Source organism: Hypanus sabinus, chromosome 7 (genome assembly GCF_030144855.1).
Source record: "Hypanus sabinus isolate sHypSab1 chromosome 7, sHypSab1.hap1, whole genome shotgun sequence".
In the NCBI taxonomy this organism is placed as follows: Eukaryota; Metazoa; Chordata; class Chondrichthyes; order Myliobatiformes; family Dasyatidae; genus Hypanus; species Hypanus sabinus.
The window spans coordinates 146,147,171-146,163,036 of record NC_082712.1 but is presented as its reverse complement, the minus strand read 5'-3'; the positions used below and the strand labels follow the sequence as shown (position 1 = coordinate 146,163,036).

The 15,866-nt window shown below is 39.3% G+C and overlaps 1 protein-coding gene across 3 annotated transcripts in view; it reads right to left on the bottom strand.

Annotated features, from left to right (window-relative positions):
• Nucleotides 1-15,866, bottom strand: part of ppp6r3 (protein phosphatase 6, regulatory subunit 3) — a 137,715-nt gene that overhangs the window by 88,114 nt on the left and 33,735 nt on the right. For all 3 annotated transcript variants that reach the window (XM_059975923.1, XM_059975924.1, XM_059975925.1), the window contains exons 3-5: nucleotides 13,937-14,123; nucleotides 802-939; nucleotides 158-223 (exon numbers count right to left, since the gene is read on the bottom strand). In XM_059975923.1, the coding sequence (XP_059831906.1) occupies nucleotides 158-223; nucleotides 802-939; nucleotides 13,937-14,123 (391 nt within the window). The remainder of the gene's footprint in view (nucleotides 1-157; nucleotides 224-801; nucleotides 940-13,936; nucleotides 14,124-15,866) is intronic.

Genomic DNA, 15,866 nt, shown 5'->3' with positions numbered 1-15,866 from the left:
AAAATGACCATCTTCATGAAAGATGATCAGCAGATTTCATAAGGATTGACTGACTTAATGTTGGCAAAGGTTAATTTAATTGGATTAAATTCTTCAGTACATCAATGTATACATGACTCATATTTAATCCCCAGCAATACAATTTATATCTACTTACATCTTCATCTTGAGATGGTTGTATCATTTCTATCAAATGCTGAATAATGTTTTCCTCATTCAACCACTGCAAAGTGTAAGTCACAAATAAAAAAAGTTAAACTGCAAAGTTTCAAATTTCAAACTAAAATGGAAGTTAACGTCAAATCAAAAATTTCCTCCACCTTCATCTCAAATTTATCCTTTATAATACATAGCATATTATTTCCTTAACTTGGACATAATTTCAAAATCTGTGTCCTTAAATACAAACTATGCTGCAAAATTCAACAATTGATAATATTGTACAGCTGTTGATGCTGCTTTCAAGCACTTGTTGTTGTAGTTTGTATCAACTACATGGATCATTTTTATCCCCTTCACTTGACCCATTATTCAACACCCCACCCCACCCCACCCCCACCTAACCTCTAAACTCTGGAAATTCTCTAATCTGCCACCTGCACTTTCAAAAGCTTACTTTCAGCCCTTTGACTCTCATACAGCTTTCCCAGCGTTCTGTTACATCTTGTTTATCTTTCCTTCAAGTGCTCAGTTCCCACTATGCAAACATTTGAATTCCAATAAGTTATGCAAAAACATCAAATAAAAAGGAATCCATTGTACATGCTCTATGTATGATATATCCAGAATTTTCCAACTCACATTTAAAACCTCTTGCCTCAGTTGTGGTGGTTCAATGCACGTCAATAATCTGAGCAGCAAATCCATGAGTGCCGATGTCCCTATGTGTTTGAGCATTAAGCTTACAAATGCATCCCTCTTTCGTAAAAATGAAATAATCTGCAGAATAATTTTTAAAAAGCAATCACATTTCTTGTCATAATTCAGTCCCAACTTCTGCAGGCAAAGTTAACTCTACTTCCAACTTTGCACATTTCCTTATCAGTATTTACTCCCCCCAAACTACAAGATAAAAAAATGTAATACAAGCACATCTTAGAACAAAATCTAGATTTCAGTACCTTGCAAGCAATGGCAGTTCTATCACAAGTTTAAAGTAGAAAATTGCGCAAAGGGAACATAATCAGATAAATGATCACCAAAAGGAGTAAGAACAGGAGGAATAACTAAAACCTGTCAGAATTCGGTTTTCAGGCAGGATCTTTAAAGATAGGAAACTAGAGAAGTAAGGAGAAAATTTAAAATATTGCAACTGTACAAAAGGACCAGGCTAATTACCCCTTTGAACCAGAGTAGCCATTCAGTTAACCTGCTATCATTGGTAATGATATTTTATTATAAAATGTAAATATCAATAAAATTATCAACTGCCCTAAGTACTCTAGTCCCTTCTTGATGCAATGATGCTCTTCCAATAAAAATACTTATTACAGTTGTTTTATAGGAAGTTTCACACTTCCAAATAACTGAAAGGAAGACTACAATGAGTGAATTTCAATGCACATATTGTCCTACTTGGCAATAGAGGGTAAACATTTGAGGCATTTTTGAAATAGCTTTGGTGAGAAACTAGAGTATATTATACAGAACTGGTGAACTAATATGTACAGTAAATGGATAGGCTGTCAATTAAGCAGGCCCTTTTGTTCATCATATTGTTGAGCTTCCTGCCTGTAGCTGGAACACACATTGAATGCACAATGTTTGAAGTATTTGCTACTGATGTGCTCTGTAACTGAAGAATGGCTTTGGGGAGGCAAGAACCAAGTCATCTGCAGGGTATTAAGCATTTGAACTATTATTATCATAATATTTATGTAGCTAGTTAGGCTAAGCTTCTAATTTACAATAATGCCAGTGACTGGCAAGTCAAAATAGGTAGGTTTTTTTTAAAAGATGGCTATTGCCTTATCCTCACGTACAATGAATTTCACATTTCGGCTCTTACAGACCCAGAATGTTGCATTTTCTATATAGATGGATCTGCAGCAGGTAGGATAATAGTTATCCCTACGCAGGTTAACAAGAAGTTTAGGTCTTTCAGGATTTATCTGGTTCAAGTATTACTGCTCAAGGCTGTTACTGATAGAGTAGTAAGGATTCAAATGTCTGAAGAAAATGGGTGGTGGTCATCAGCTGTAATCAGTTGCCCTCCTCATGGCTGACCTAATTTTAAGAGTTTTAGAACCAATGCTGAGAACTTCAAGGGCCACACTTCCCCACGGACGTACTAGCGTCCCTCAACGGGTGAACTGATCCTTCCAGTGACATGGGGTATACTCAAAGGAGCCACTGCACGTCAAAAAAAGACAGGGTTTGTAAGAAATGAAGGCTTGAAAAATGATTAACAAGAATTAAAATTTCAGATGAGCTAACCTAAAAATAAACAGTAGTATCTGATCAGGAGATACAGAAGCCTGAAGGCACACACTAAATGATTTGGGAACAGCTTCTTCCCTTCTACCATCTGATTCCTAAGTAGACATTGAATCTTTGGACACTACCTCAATTTTTAAAAAATAAAATACACAGTATTTCTGTTTTAGCATTTTTTCGCCTATTCCTATGCCAGTGAGTATAGGAATAGAGTGAGGTGTAGGATAAATACATGGATGAGGGATTGGAGCAGGGGGCAGGGATTCAGATTTCTGGATCATTGGGACCTCTTTTGGGGCAGGCATGAACTGTACAAAAAAGACAGGTTGCAGTTCAATCCGAGGGGGACCAATATCCTGGCAGGGAGGTTTGCTAAGCCTATTGGGGAAAGTTTAAACTAGAATTGCTGGGGGGGGGGGGGGGCGGGGAGAGAAGGGTTAGGAACCGAACTGAAGGGATGGAGGAAGGGGCTGTTGGCTCACAAAGGGAGAAAGCTTGGAGACAATGCAAGAGGGAGGATAGACAGGTGATAGAGAAGGGATATGCTCAGACCGATGGTTTTGAGATGTGTCTGTTTTAATGCAAGAAGCATCATGAACAAAGTGGATGAGCTTCGATCATGGATCAGTACTTGGAGCTATGATGTTGTGGGCATTAGTGACATGGATGGCTCAGGTGCAGGAATGGATACTTCGAGTGCAAGACTTTAGATGTTTCAGAAAGGACAGGAAGGGAGGCAAAAGAGGTGGGGGCATGGCACTGTTGATCAGAAAGTGTCACAGCTGAAGAAAAGGAAGAAGTCATGGAGGGATTGTCTACAGAGTCTCTATGGGTGGAAGTTAGGAACAGGAAGTGGTCAATAACTCTACTGGGAGTTTTTTTTTTATATATATATAGACCTTACAATAGTAACAGGGACATTGAGGAGCAGACAGGGAGACAGATTCTGGAAAGGTGTAATTATCAGGGTTGTTGTGGTGGGAGATTTTAATTTCCCAAATATTGACTGGCAACTCCTAGAGCAAGGGCTTCAGATGGGGTGGAGTTTGTTAGGTGTGTTCCGGAAGGTTTCCTGACACAGTATGTAGATAAGGCTACAAGAGGAGAGGCTGTACTTGATCTGGTATTGGGAAATGAACCTGGTCAATGTCAGGTCTCTCAGTGGCAGAGCATTTTGGAGATAGTGATCACAATTCTAACTCCTTTACCATTGCATTAGAGAGGGATGGGAACAGACAACTTAGGATAATGTTTAATTGGAGTAAGGGGCAATATGAGACTATCAGACAGGAACTTGGATGCATTAATTAGGAACAGATGTTCTCAGGGAAACGTACGGCTAAAATGCAGCAAATGTTCAGGGGACATTTGCATGGTGTTCTGCATAGAATAATTCCAATGAGACAGGGAAAGGATGGTAGGGTACAGGAACCATGGTGTACAAAGGCTGTTGAAAATCTAGTCAAGAAGAAAAGCTTATGAAAGGTTCAAAAAACTAGGTAATGTTAAGAGATCTAGAGGATTATAAGGCTAGCAGGAAGGAGTTTAAGAATGAAATTAAGGAAGCCAGAAAGGACCACGAGAAGGGGCAGGATTAAGGAAAACCAAAGTCATTCTACAAGCATGTGAAGAGCAAGAGGATGTTAGAGAATAGGACCAATCAAGTGTGATAGTGGAAAAGTATGTATAGAACCGGAGGAGGCAGCAGAGATACTTAATGAATACTTTGCATCAATATTCACTATGGAAAAGGATCCTGGAGAATGTAGGGATGACTTAGAACAGACGGACAAGCTTAACCATATAGACATAAAGAAGGAGGATGTGCTGGAGCTTTTGGAAAGCATCAAGTTGAATAAGTCATCAGGACAGGATGAGTTGTATGCCAGGCTATTGTGGGAGGCGAGGGAGGAGGTTGCTGAGCCTCTGGTGATGATCTATGCATCATCAATGGGGACAGGAGAGGTTCCAGAGAATTGGAGGTTTGCAGATGTTGTTCCCTTATTCAAGAAAGGGAATAGAGATAGCCCAGGAAATTATAAACCAGTGAGTCTTAGTTCAGTGGTAGGTAAGTTGATGAAAAAGATCCTGAGAGGTAGGATCTATGAACATTTGGTGAGGCATAATATAATTAGGAATACTCAGCAAGGCTTTGTCAAAGGCAGGTCATGCCTTACAAGCCTGATTGAATTTTTTGAGGATGTGACTAAACACATAGATGAAGGTAGAGTAGTAGATGTAGAGTATATGGATTTCAGCAAAGCATTTGTTAAGGTACCCCATGCAAGGCTTATTGAGAAAGCAAGGAGGCATGGGATCCAAAGGAACCTTGCTTTGTGGATCCTGTACTGGCTTGCCCACAGAAGGCAAAGATTGGTTGTAGACAGTTCATATTCTGCAGATCGGTCGGTGACCAGTGGTGTGCCTCAGGAACCTGTACTGAAACTCCCTCTCTACATGATTTTTATAAATGGCCTGGATGAAGTGGAAGGATGGGTAGTAAGTTTGCTGATGACACAAAAGTTGGGGGTGCTGTGGAAAGTGTGGAGAGCTGTCAGAGATTACACCTGGACATTGATAGGATGCAAAACTGGGCTGAGAAGTGGCAGATGGAGTTCAACCCAGATAAATGTGAGGTGGTTCATTCTGATAGGTCAAATATGATGGCAGAATAAAGTGTTAATGGCAAGACTCTTGACAGTGTGGAGGAACAGAGGGATCTTGGGGTCCAAGTCCACAGGACACTCAAAGCTGCTACGCAGGTTGGCTCTATGGTTAAGAAGACATACGGTGCATTGGCCTTCATCAATCATAGGATTGAGTTTTAAGAGCCAAGAGGTAATGTTACAGCTATATAGGACCTGGTCAGACCCCACTTGGGAGTACTATCCTCAGTTCTGGTCACCTCACTACAAGATGGGTGTGGAAACTATAGAAAGGGTGCAAAGAAGATTTACAAGGATGTTGCCTGAATTGGGGAGTATATCTTATGAGAATAGGTTGAGTGAACTCAGCCTTTTCTCCTTGGAGCAGCAGAGAATGAGAGGTGACGTGATAGAGGTGTATCAGATGATGAGAGTCACTGATCATGTGGATAGTCAGAGGCTTTTTCCCAGGGCTGAAATAGCTAACATGAGAGGACGCAGTTTTAAGGTGATTGGAAGTAGGCACAGAGGAGATATCACTGTAATTTTTTTTTAATGCAGAGAGTGGTAAGTGCGTAGAATTGGCTGCCAGTGACAGTGGTAGAGGCAAATACGATATGGTCTTTTAAGAGACTCCTGGACAGGTACATGGAGCTTAGAAAAATAGAGGGCTATGGGTAACCCTAAGTAATTTCTAAACTATGTGTATGTCTGGCATAACACTCTGGGCCAAAGGGCCAGTATTGTGCTGTTGGTTTTCTATGTTTCTATTCAATATATGTATACTGTAATTAATTTACTTGTTTACTTATTATTTTTGTTTTATTTTTTCTCTGCTAGATTATGTATTGCATTGAACTGCTGCTGCTAAGTTAACAAATTTCACGTTACACGCCTGTGATAATAAACCCGATTCTGATTCAGAACAGTTTTACAGTAATAGAAACAAAGATAATAGTACCACTGGCAAATGGACCAATGATAGTATGGACATGAAAATTGGTGGCTATTGTAAAAATCAGAAATTGAACAGCTTAAGAATACAGAAAATGCAAAAATTCTGGATCAACCAGAGAAAAATGGGTAAGGAAAGGAGTGAAATTAGTAGCAAGGGCACACTCTGCATATGGAGCCAAAGATAATAGGATATTGTCTCAAGTTTTAAGTGAAACAAATTGTAGAAATCTAATTAGAGCTGCATTAGAATGACGACATCGAAGGCCCATTCATAAAACAAAAGGGAAGACCCAAGTACTGTTAAAACATGTAAAAGCTGTTCCAATGACCATGGAGAATTTCACCAAATTTCAGTGCGCAGATGAAGGGAATATATATAAATTAATAAATAAATAAAATTGAAGACAGTGGAAAATAAATGGAGATTTGAGAAGGGAGGGAACGTGCAGTTTTTCAAAGAATCTCGGAGTTGTGTGTGGTGACATTTATGTACTCAGATAATAAATTTTACTTTGAATTTTGAGTATTTTACAATATATGTTTTTTAATTCATGCAGAAGAGAGTGTGTCTTAATTTTAATGATGGAGGGATAGTCTGCAATTTGAGAATGAATGAAGCTAATGAGAGTTTTTAATAGGGAAAGGAATTGTACTAGAATGCCAATTAGTTATGTTATATTAATGGGAGAAAAACAAAGTACATTAGTTTCTTATCAGTTCAATTAACCTGGCAGAACACAAATGGAGCCAGAAAAATCAGTAAGAGTCATGGGTTTGGGAACTGTTGGGTTCAGGGTCAGGGAGGTAAACTCTGGTGAAGGATGTTCACAGCAGTCAGTTAACTGATACTCTCTGAGTAACAATGTTGTTTATGCTGCAGGGCACAAGGCTGGAGGAAACAAAATTTGTAGAAAAAGCTACGACTTTCAAGAAACTGCTGGAGTTAACATTCTTCTTCAGACTGATACCAACGCAGCAGTCAGCTTTTGACAGTGCTCAAAGGCCAGTAATGTCCTTACGTTGTCTAGCCAGTTCTGATGAATGGATAAACTAACAAACTTGTTCAAGGGCACTTAATTGTGTTGAATGTAAATCATAAAATGGTTACAACTCAAGAGGCAGCTGTTTGGCTCATAGCATCAATGGAAGGTTTCTACTTTGTTCACTACAGCAACTTTTCTGGCTCTACCCACTGGCCCATTCTCTGTAGTGATAGATTTTTTTCTCTCCTGTTGATTTCTCTAATTCCCTCTTGAAAGCTACAATACAACTTGCTTCCACATCAGCAGGTAGATTCCAAAGAAATATGTAAAACAAAACCTCTTAGATCAAATTAATTTTCTCAACCCCCTCCACCAACAGGAGCCTCCCCTTATCCTCTGAACATTTTACATATCATAATTGCTTTTAACATTCTCCTCTCCAAAGAAAACAGTCCCAACCTTTCTTCATCTATGTAGTTGTAATTGACTTGCGAGTTCTGTAACAGTGCAACACACAACTGGCAGAACTCAGCAGGTCAAACAGCATCTATGAAAATGAAGAAACAGTCAGCATTTCAAGCAGAGATCCTTCATCATGACGGGAAGGAAGTGGGAAAGAGCCAAAATAAGGTAACAGTAGCGGAGGAGAAAGAGTACAAGCTAGATAGAAGGTGGTAGGTGGGGTGGGGGGGGGGGTGATGAAGAAGCTGGGAGCTGCTAAGTGGAAAAGGCAAAGGACTGGAGATGAAGGAATCTGATAGGGGAGCAGAGTGGCCATTTCCATCACCTGAACAACCATAACTTGGGGGGGGGGGGGGGGGGGAGAGGTTGGGAAGGGAGGCAGGGGATGTACATGCAAATTGTGCTGAGGTTGGGAGGGTTGACAGCTTCAAGCCTCGAAGAGTGAGTATCACTAATAGCCTGACCTAATCCAACCTTGCTGATACCACAGCCAAGAAAGCAACTACTTCCTCAGGAGGCTAATAGAATTTGGCATGCCTCCTTTCACTCTTATTAATTGCTATCTATGCAGCATAGAAAGCATTCTATCTGGCTGTAATTTTGTATAGTTGGATGTATCACAACTACTCTCCACACCAAACCAGAAAATATTGTAGATGGATACCATTATGGACCCCCACCACACAGGACATGCTCTCTTCTCATTATTACCATTAGGGAGAAGGTACAGGAGCTTAAAAACACTTATTGTTTTAGGAATAGCTTCTTCTCCTTTGCCATCATGGACAGTTCTAAACAGTCCATGAGCTCGCTAATGTTATCTCACTATTTTCCTCTCTTTTTGCACTACTTTTCAAAAATATATTTTGTATTGTAACTTATAGTATATTTTATGTTTTGCACTGTCGCAAACTAACTACATTTCATGACATACTGCATGTCAGTGATAACAAACCTACTTCTACACATAGCTCAGCATATTACAGAAACAAGCCACACTTCTCGCTGCCTTGGTAAAGCAGCAACATAATCAAAGATCTCATCCACCCTGAACATTCCCTCTTCTTCCCACTCCAATCAGGTAGAAGATACAAAAACACACACAACCAGAGACAAGGACAGTTTCTATCCCACTCTTATAAACTATTGAACAGTTTTCTGGTACAATAAGATGGACTCTCAACTTAACAAACTTCCTCATTGGTGACCTTGTATCTTTATGGCCATCTATACTGTACTTGCTCTGTACTGTAACACTTCAGTTGACACTGCTATTGTTTGACATTGTAGTACCTCAATGCACTGTTGTAATGAAAATGATCTGCATAGATAGTATGCAAGACAAGTTTTTCACTGTAACTCAGCACCTGTGACAATAAACCAAATTACTAATTAATTCACCTTCCTCCAGTCCTTAAAAACAACAAATCACCACAACCCTCTGGTGCTTATTACTCAGCTAATTTCATTCCTTTGCTATCAATGCCTCTATTAAGCCACACAGTTCAGTTCAAAGGCCTGTTATATGGCACCTTATCAAAGGCCTTATGGAAATTCAAGTACACCATGTTTGAGGTAAGTTCTTTACACAGAGTGGTGAGTGCAGCACGCCCTGCCAGGGGTGGTGGTGGTGAAGGCAGATACATGAGGGCAGAGGTCGGCAACCTGCGGCTCCAGAGCCACATGCGGCTCTTTGATCTCTGTGATGCGGCTCCCCGTGGTTTGTTAGCTTTTGAAATGTAATTCGAAATTTGAAGATTATGGTGATCTTGTACAATCTGAAAACTTTGCGGAGACACCGTTTCCTGGCACATCCGAACCGGCTCACAATTAGCCACCGTTCCGGCTAAGGGAGATAGCCTACGGTGGTTTGTGAGTACGTGTCTTTTGGAGCATCCGCGCCCACGGGGGGTGGGTTGAGGGAGGCTTTAAAGCAAGGCTGTTTAATTCGAATAAAGTTACCTTTGACTGCAGTCTTTATTTTAGCGCTGCGTGTAGCACACCGCTACAACGTGTTTTTTTATTGCTATTAATATACATCACCACTGCCAATGCCTGACACCCGCCAGTGCGCGCTTTCTTTTAATTCTTCGATCCAAGGTAGGCTAACTACGGAGTAACCTTCAACCCAACGTCTTTTTTTTCGGAGTTCAAAATGTTTTTGTTGCATGCAGAAATGTAATTTCGTTTTCTCTGCAGGAGTTCATCAATTTCATAAATGCAACACATTATAGTTTGTTTATACATAGCATAAAGGCAAAAAAAAACCCGTTGTATGCAGTGTTATTTCATTTTGTGGCTCCCAGTGTTTTCTTTTCTGTGGGAAATGGGTCCATATTGGCTCTTTCAGTGGTAAACGTTGCCGACCCCTGCATTGGGGCATTTAAGAAATTCTTAGATAGGTACATGGATGATAGAAAAACAATGTAATATGTAGGAGATAACAGTTAGGAAAATGTTGGCACATCATAGGCTGGAATGTTTGTACTGTGCTGTAGTGTTCTATGTTACGTATCATGCCAAGTACTGCAACTCTATCCACTGCCTCTTTAAAAAGTTATATTAAATTAATTAAATGTTATTTACCTGCCTTAAATAATCCACTTTTCTCTAAGTGACTCAAATCTTACCCTGAATTAATGTTTCTGAAAACTTTCCTACAATTGCTTAGGCTTATACTTACCCTTTTTAAACCAAGGAGCGATCTTTGCTACTTGCCAGTTCTCTGCAACATCTCAATCGTAGTGAATGTCTAAATAATCCCCTCAAAATGTAGGGACACAACTCAGTCAGCTTTTCCTAAGACACTGATGTATAAACGTTTACTGTACCCAGTATCTTCTTTCACTTGTTTTCGCATTTTCCCCTCCCCCTCCTACTTTCAAATCTCTTACTATCTTTCCTTTCAGTTAGTCCTGACGAAGGGTCTCAGCTCGAAATGTTGACAGCACTTCTCCCTATATATGCTGCCTGGCCTGTTGCGTTACACCAGCATGTTATGTGTGTTGCTTGAATTCCCAGCACTGCAGATTTCCTCGTATTTGATCTTCTTTCACTATTTCTTTGTATGCAGCCTTTTCCTAATGAACCACAAAACTGAGCAAAACTCTACATATGTCAATGTGGAGCAAAGAATGTTGGGAATGGTGAGGGTGGAGCGCCGTAGGAGGGGTGTAGGCCAGGTGGCAGAGGAGGAAGATGGCGCAGGTGCAAACACGCCCAGCCCTGAGACACTAGGCCAAAGAACATTACCGCACAGAAACAGGCCTTTTGGCCCTTCTTGGCTGAGTCAAATCATTTTTCTGCCTAGTCCCACTGACCTGCACCTGGACCATATCCCTCCATACACCTGTCCAAGTTTTTTTTAAAATGTTAAAAGTGAGTCCGCATTTACCACTTCATCTGGCAGCTCATTCCACACTCCCACCACACTCTGTGTGAAGAAGGTCCCCCCTAATGTTCCCTTTAAACTTTTCCTTCACCCTTAACCCATGTCCTCTGTTTTTTTTTCTCCCCTAGCCTCAGTGGAAAAAGCCTGCTTGCATTCACTCTATCTATACCCATCATAATTTTATATACCTCTATCAAATCTCCCCTCATTCTTCTACGCTCCAGGGAATAAAGTCCTAACCTATTCAATCTTTCTCTGTAACTCAGTTTCTCAATTCCCAGCAACATCCTTTTAAATTTTCTTTGCACTCTTTCAACCTTATTAATATCCTTCCTGTAATTAGGTGACCAAAACAGCACACAATACTCCAAATTCGGCCTCACCAATGCCTTATACAACAAGTTCATTGGATTCCAAACAATTAGTTTATTGATCATTGCAGAATGTCTCTCTGGTGCTTCCTGTTCCTTCCCCTCTCCCATCCCCTTTTCCCAACCATGATTTCCCTCTCCCTGCCCCCTTCTCACTCTTAATCCACAATAGAGACCCATATAAGAATCAGGTTTATCATCACTCACACGTCATTAATTTTTTTGTGGCAGCAGTACAGTGCAATACCTAAGTTTACTACATTATAGTGCAAAAGAAAAGTCTTAGGCACCCTAGCACTATATATATGCTTCATACTTTTTGCACTGTACTGCAGTACCTCAACAAAATCCTTTGGTATCCATGCACAAGTTCCCATTTTTATCCATTATGGGTCCCAATTCTGGCCTAATATTTTACAATTTACTTATCTATAAGAACAAAGTTATATTTCCTTTTACATTGGCAGATAATTTTTATTCTAACCTAAAAAAAGCAGATGAAGTTAACAATCAAAGTATTTACTGGAGCCAGCACATGTATAAATATGACAGACAATTAAATTTTCTTTTTAATGACATGAAACACACTGCACTAGTCGTCAGTTGTTTCTATTATAAACATTTGTACAAGCATAAGGTCTGCGTCTACATCCAGGGAAAAAATAAATCAACCTCAGAAGAACAACTTTTAATGCAAAACTGACTGCAAGAGTATATTAATTCATGAGAATGTGTAAGCCAATTGTGAAAAATTATAATCATCTCATCATTTATTTGGGCTTAGAATTATGACACGGAGCTAAGCAAATTCAGGGGGAAATTTGAGGAATGCATAGATATAAATAATATTCAGTACAAAGTATCCTCCTTAGTGCTCAACTATACAGTGCAACATTGGTTAAAAACAATTTATGGCATTAACCAAATGTTAAGCACTACAAAAAAAGCCTAACTGCTAATTTTTAAAAACATTTCTTTATGCATTTTACTTCCAGTAAAATGCATAAAGAAATGCATTTATAGAGTTCCTGTGATGACAAATTTGATTTACATTGTTTTTGAACTTTTTGAAGAAATTGGATAGTATATCACTCCATTGTTCAATAATCAACTGTTTATGGCAATGGTCGACCCATTTAATCTTCAGCAAAGTTGCACAAGTTGGCCATAACAGCAAGGACTAATTCAGAATGATGAAATGCACTGCATCTTCCTGACTGTGACTTGCAACCTGCACAAGACTAAGATTACCACTGTCCTGCATTTATCTTGTATGTATCCATTAACAGTGAAATTGTTGGTTGAGAGCATTTCCATCCAATGTCCAAGCCTTATCACACTAGTCCCTGGTGCTGCATATAATATGGTCTAGTAGAAAAGCCTGAAAAAGGCATCCTCATGAAATAGCTAACAGATTCCCTGATAGACATCAAAGCCATATTCCAGCTTTGCTTAAAGCTGTCAAGTTTTTACAATGTTTCTGAATATCTGTGACAGGTCTTTAACATTCATAAGCAGTATAAATTATTAGAAATAATAAAAATATATTGAAAATGTGAAGTTAAACATTTCAAGAGGTCTAGAATACAAGAGCAGGGATGTGATACTGAGGCTTTATATGGCACTGGTGAGGCCTCACCTTGAGTACTGTAAACAGTTCTGGGTTCCTCATCCAAGATGTGCTGGCATTGGAGAGGATTCAGAGGAAGTTCACAAGGATGATTCTGGGAATGAAAGGATTATCATACGAAGAACGTTTGATAGCTCTGAGTCTGTACTTGCTGGAATTTAGAAGGATGAGGAGAGACCTCATTGAAATCTTTTGAATGTTGAAAAGCCTAGACAGAGTAAATGTGAAAAGGATGTTTCTCATGGTGGGGAAGTCCAGGACAAAGGGCACAGCCTTAGGATACAGGGGCATCCATTTAAAACAGAGATGCAGAGAAATTTCTTTAGCCAGAAGGTGGCGAATTTGTGGAATTTATTTACCTTAGGAAGCTGCGGACACCAGGTCATTGGGTGTATTTAAGGCAGAGCTTGATAGGTTCTTGATTGATCATGGCAAAGGTTATGGTGAGAAGGCCAGGGAGTGGGGTTGAGGATTAGGCCAAATGGCCTAATTCAACTCCTATGTCATATGGTCTAAATGAGAATTTAATCTCATGTTGTCAGGATCCACACCACATCTAACCTGACAGAGGATCTGTGTCAAATTTACATGCACAAGTTCTGGGGATAAATCAGCTGATGTCTACTACTGAGCCATATGCTGAGTAAAGTAGCACAAACATCTTGAAAATCATTAGTTTACTTCATTGTCACTAAACAATTGATACTAGAATGTACAATCATCACAGCAATACTTGATTGTTACAGATCTAGCTTACGCTTCTATGTGGGAATCCCAAATGTTTGTGCTTACTCAGCAAGCCCTCAGCTCACATCAATTGAGAAGGGCAACACAAGCATTTTAAAATATCTATAAAACAACACATTTCACTAGAGAGATCCCAAAAGAAATTTGAAACCAACCTGTACAAGGAACTAGAGACGAATGTCTGAAGGCTCGGTAATTCAAATCAAAAAAATGTACTATGATTTTCATTCCATCTTTTATAGTAATAAAGCTTGGAAACAATTAATACATGTTAAAAATTATATAAATACTAAAATTTAGTTCATATCCCCTACCTGGTCTGGTTTCCTACTTATAAGAATGCTTAACACCTTACTGAAGAAACTTGCAAGCAAAGGATTAAGTGGTGGGTCATTCTGCAAAAAGTTGTAAAGTCTTGTAAGCAAAGGTTCATCTTCTGCTAGTCGATCATTTAACTGTGCTACATCTGAAGTAAGTAGTTCACACGATATGTTGGGATATCTAGAAAAATAAATATTTAGAGCATTTTATGTCAAGTTTGATAAAGGATCTTCCAGTCTGCATTTTGCAACAACCTGCTGTTGATTTTATAAGAGCAGCAGCAAATTCTGGTTATTTCAAAACATTTTCAAAACTATTTTTCAATATGGGCATGTGTAAGGAAATGACATTTTAAACTCTATAATGATTCCCTATTACATGATGAAATACTAGATCTAATGGATTCCAAGTTTTTGGTGCCTACAGAATAAGTCATTAAAAAGTCATGATTTCTTAAAAAAGATATTTAAAAACACTCATAAGTGCTTGGTTTATTTCTAATGAACTAGAAAACTAAAAAGTAAAAGTTCTCCTGCAGCTATACAAAGTAGACCCACACTATTCAATCCTGAACACAGTATTAGATTTATGCCAAGTTCCACTTTAGTCTCATCTGACTACAAGACCTTCTTCCACATCTTTACAGTACCTTCTAAGTGAAGCTTTGCAAAATCTTTATGGGCAAGGATAGGCTTTTTTAAGCAGTACATGTGGTATAAAACTAACACTGCGCATTTAGCTATGCAACGTCTTTATTGGCAAGGATAGGCTTTTGTTTTAGAACAGTATGTGTGGCATAAATCTGCTATTGTGCATCAGCTAGTTAACAACATCCCTACTGTAAAATATGGTGGAGGTAGCATCATGGTATGGGGATGCTTTGCATCAGAGGAACTGGAAGTCTGGTCTGGATTGATCTAAAGATGAATGCTGCTGAATACAATGAGATCCTGGATAAAAAACAAGCTAGGCTCTGCCAGAAACCTTAAACTGGGGAACAACCATGGGGTGGCTTCAAATGAAGAAAATTGATGTCCTTAATTGGCCCAATCAGAGTCTTGACCTTAACCCAATGGAATATCTCTAGCAAGACCTCTAGATTTCTGTCCACCTCCGCTCCCCAACTAATCTGGCACAGCTTGTGCAATTTTGCTATGAGGAATAGGTAAAACTTGTTCCATTACATTGTGCAAAGTTAATAGAGACTTAACCAAAATGACTACTGGCTGTAGCAGCTGCGAGAGATGGTTCAACTAAGCACTGCGCAAAGGGGGATAAATACTTTTGAACTGCTGACATTTCAGTTTTTGAACTTCCTAGTTTTTCATGCTTTGCAGTTTTCCCTGCTTTTTTGGGCTCTACTGTGGAAAAAAAACACGAGATTCACAAAAAAACTGATGAAAATCCCTGTGGTAATATTTATGTGAACAAAGGGTTGGAGGCTGAATACTTTACAAGACACTATTTGAAATGAATCTGTTACATTAGGGAATCTAAAACTGTAACCGAGAAGGATTGGTTCAAGTCCTCATCACAATAGAAGCTGGTCCATTCCTCGTAATATCCATAAGAGAAAGGAGAAGAAGAAATAGGCTATTTAGCCCACGTAGTCTATTCCACCATTCAATCATAGCTGATTTATTTTCCTTCTCCATTCCATTCTCCTGCCCCTTCTCTGTAACCTTTTGACACCCATACTAATCAGGAACATTTCAACCTCCACTTTAAATATACCCAATGATTTGACCTCTACAGCCATATGTAGCAATTAATTCCACAGATTCTAGCAAAAGAAATTCCTCCTCAACTCTGTTCTAAAGGGATGTTCTCTTCTGAGGCTGTGCTCTCGGGTCCTAGACCATCCCCTCCTAACGGAGTCCTCTCCAGACCGCTTCTATCTAGGCTTTTCAATCTTCAACAGAT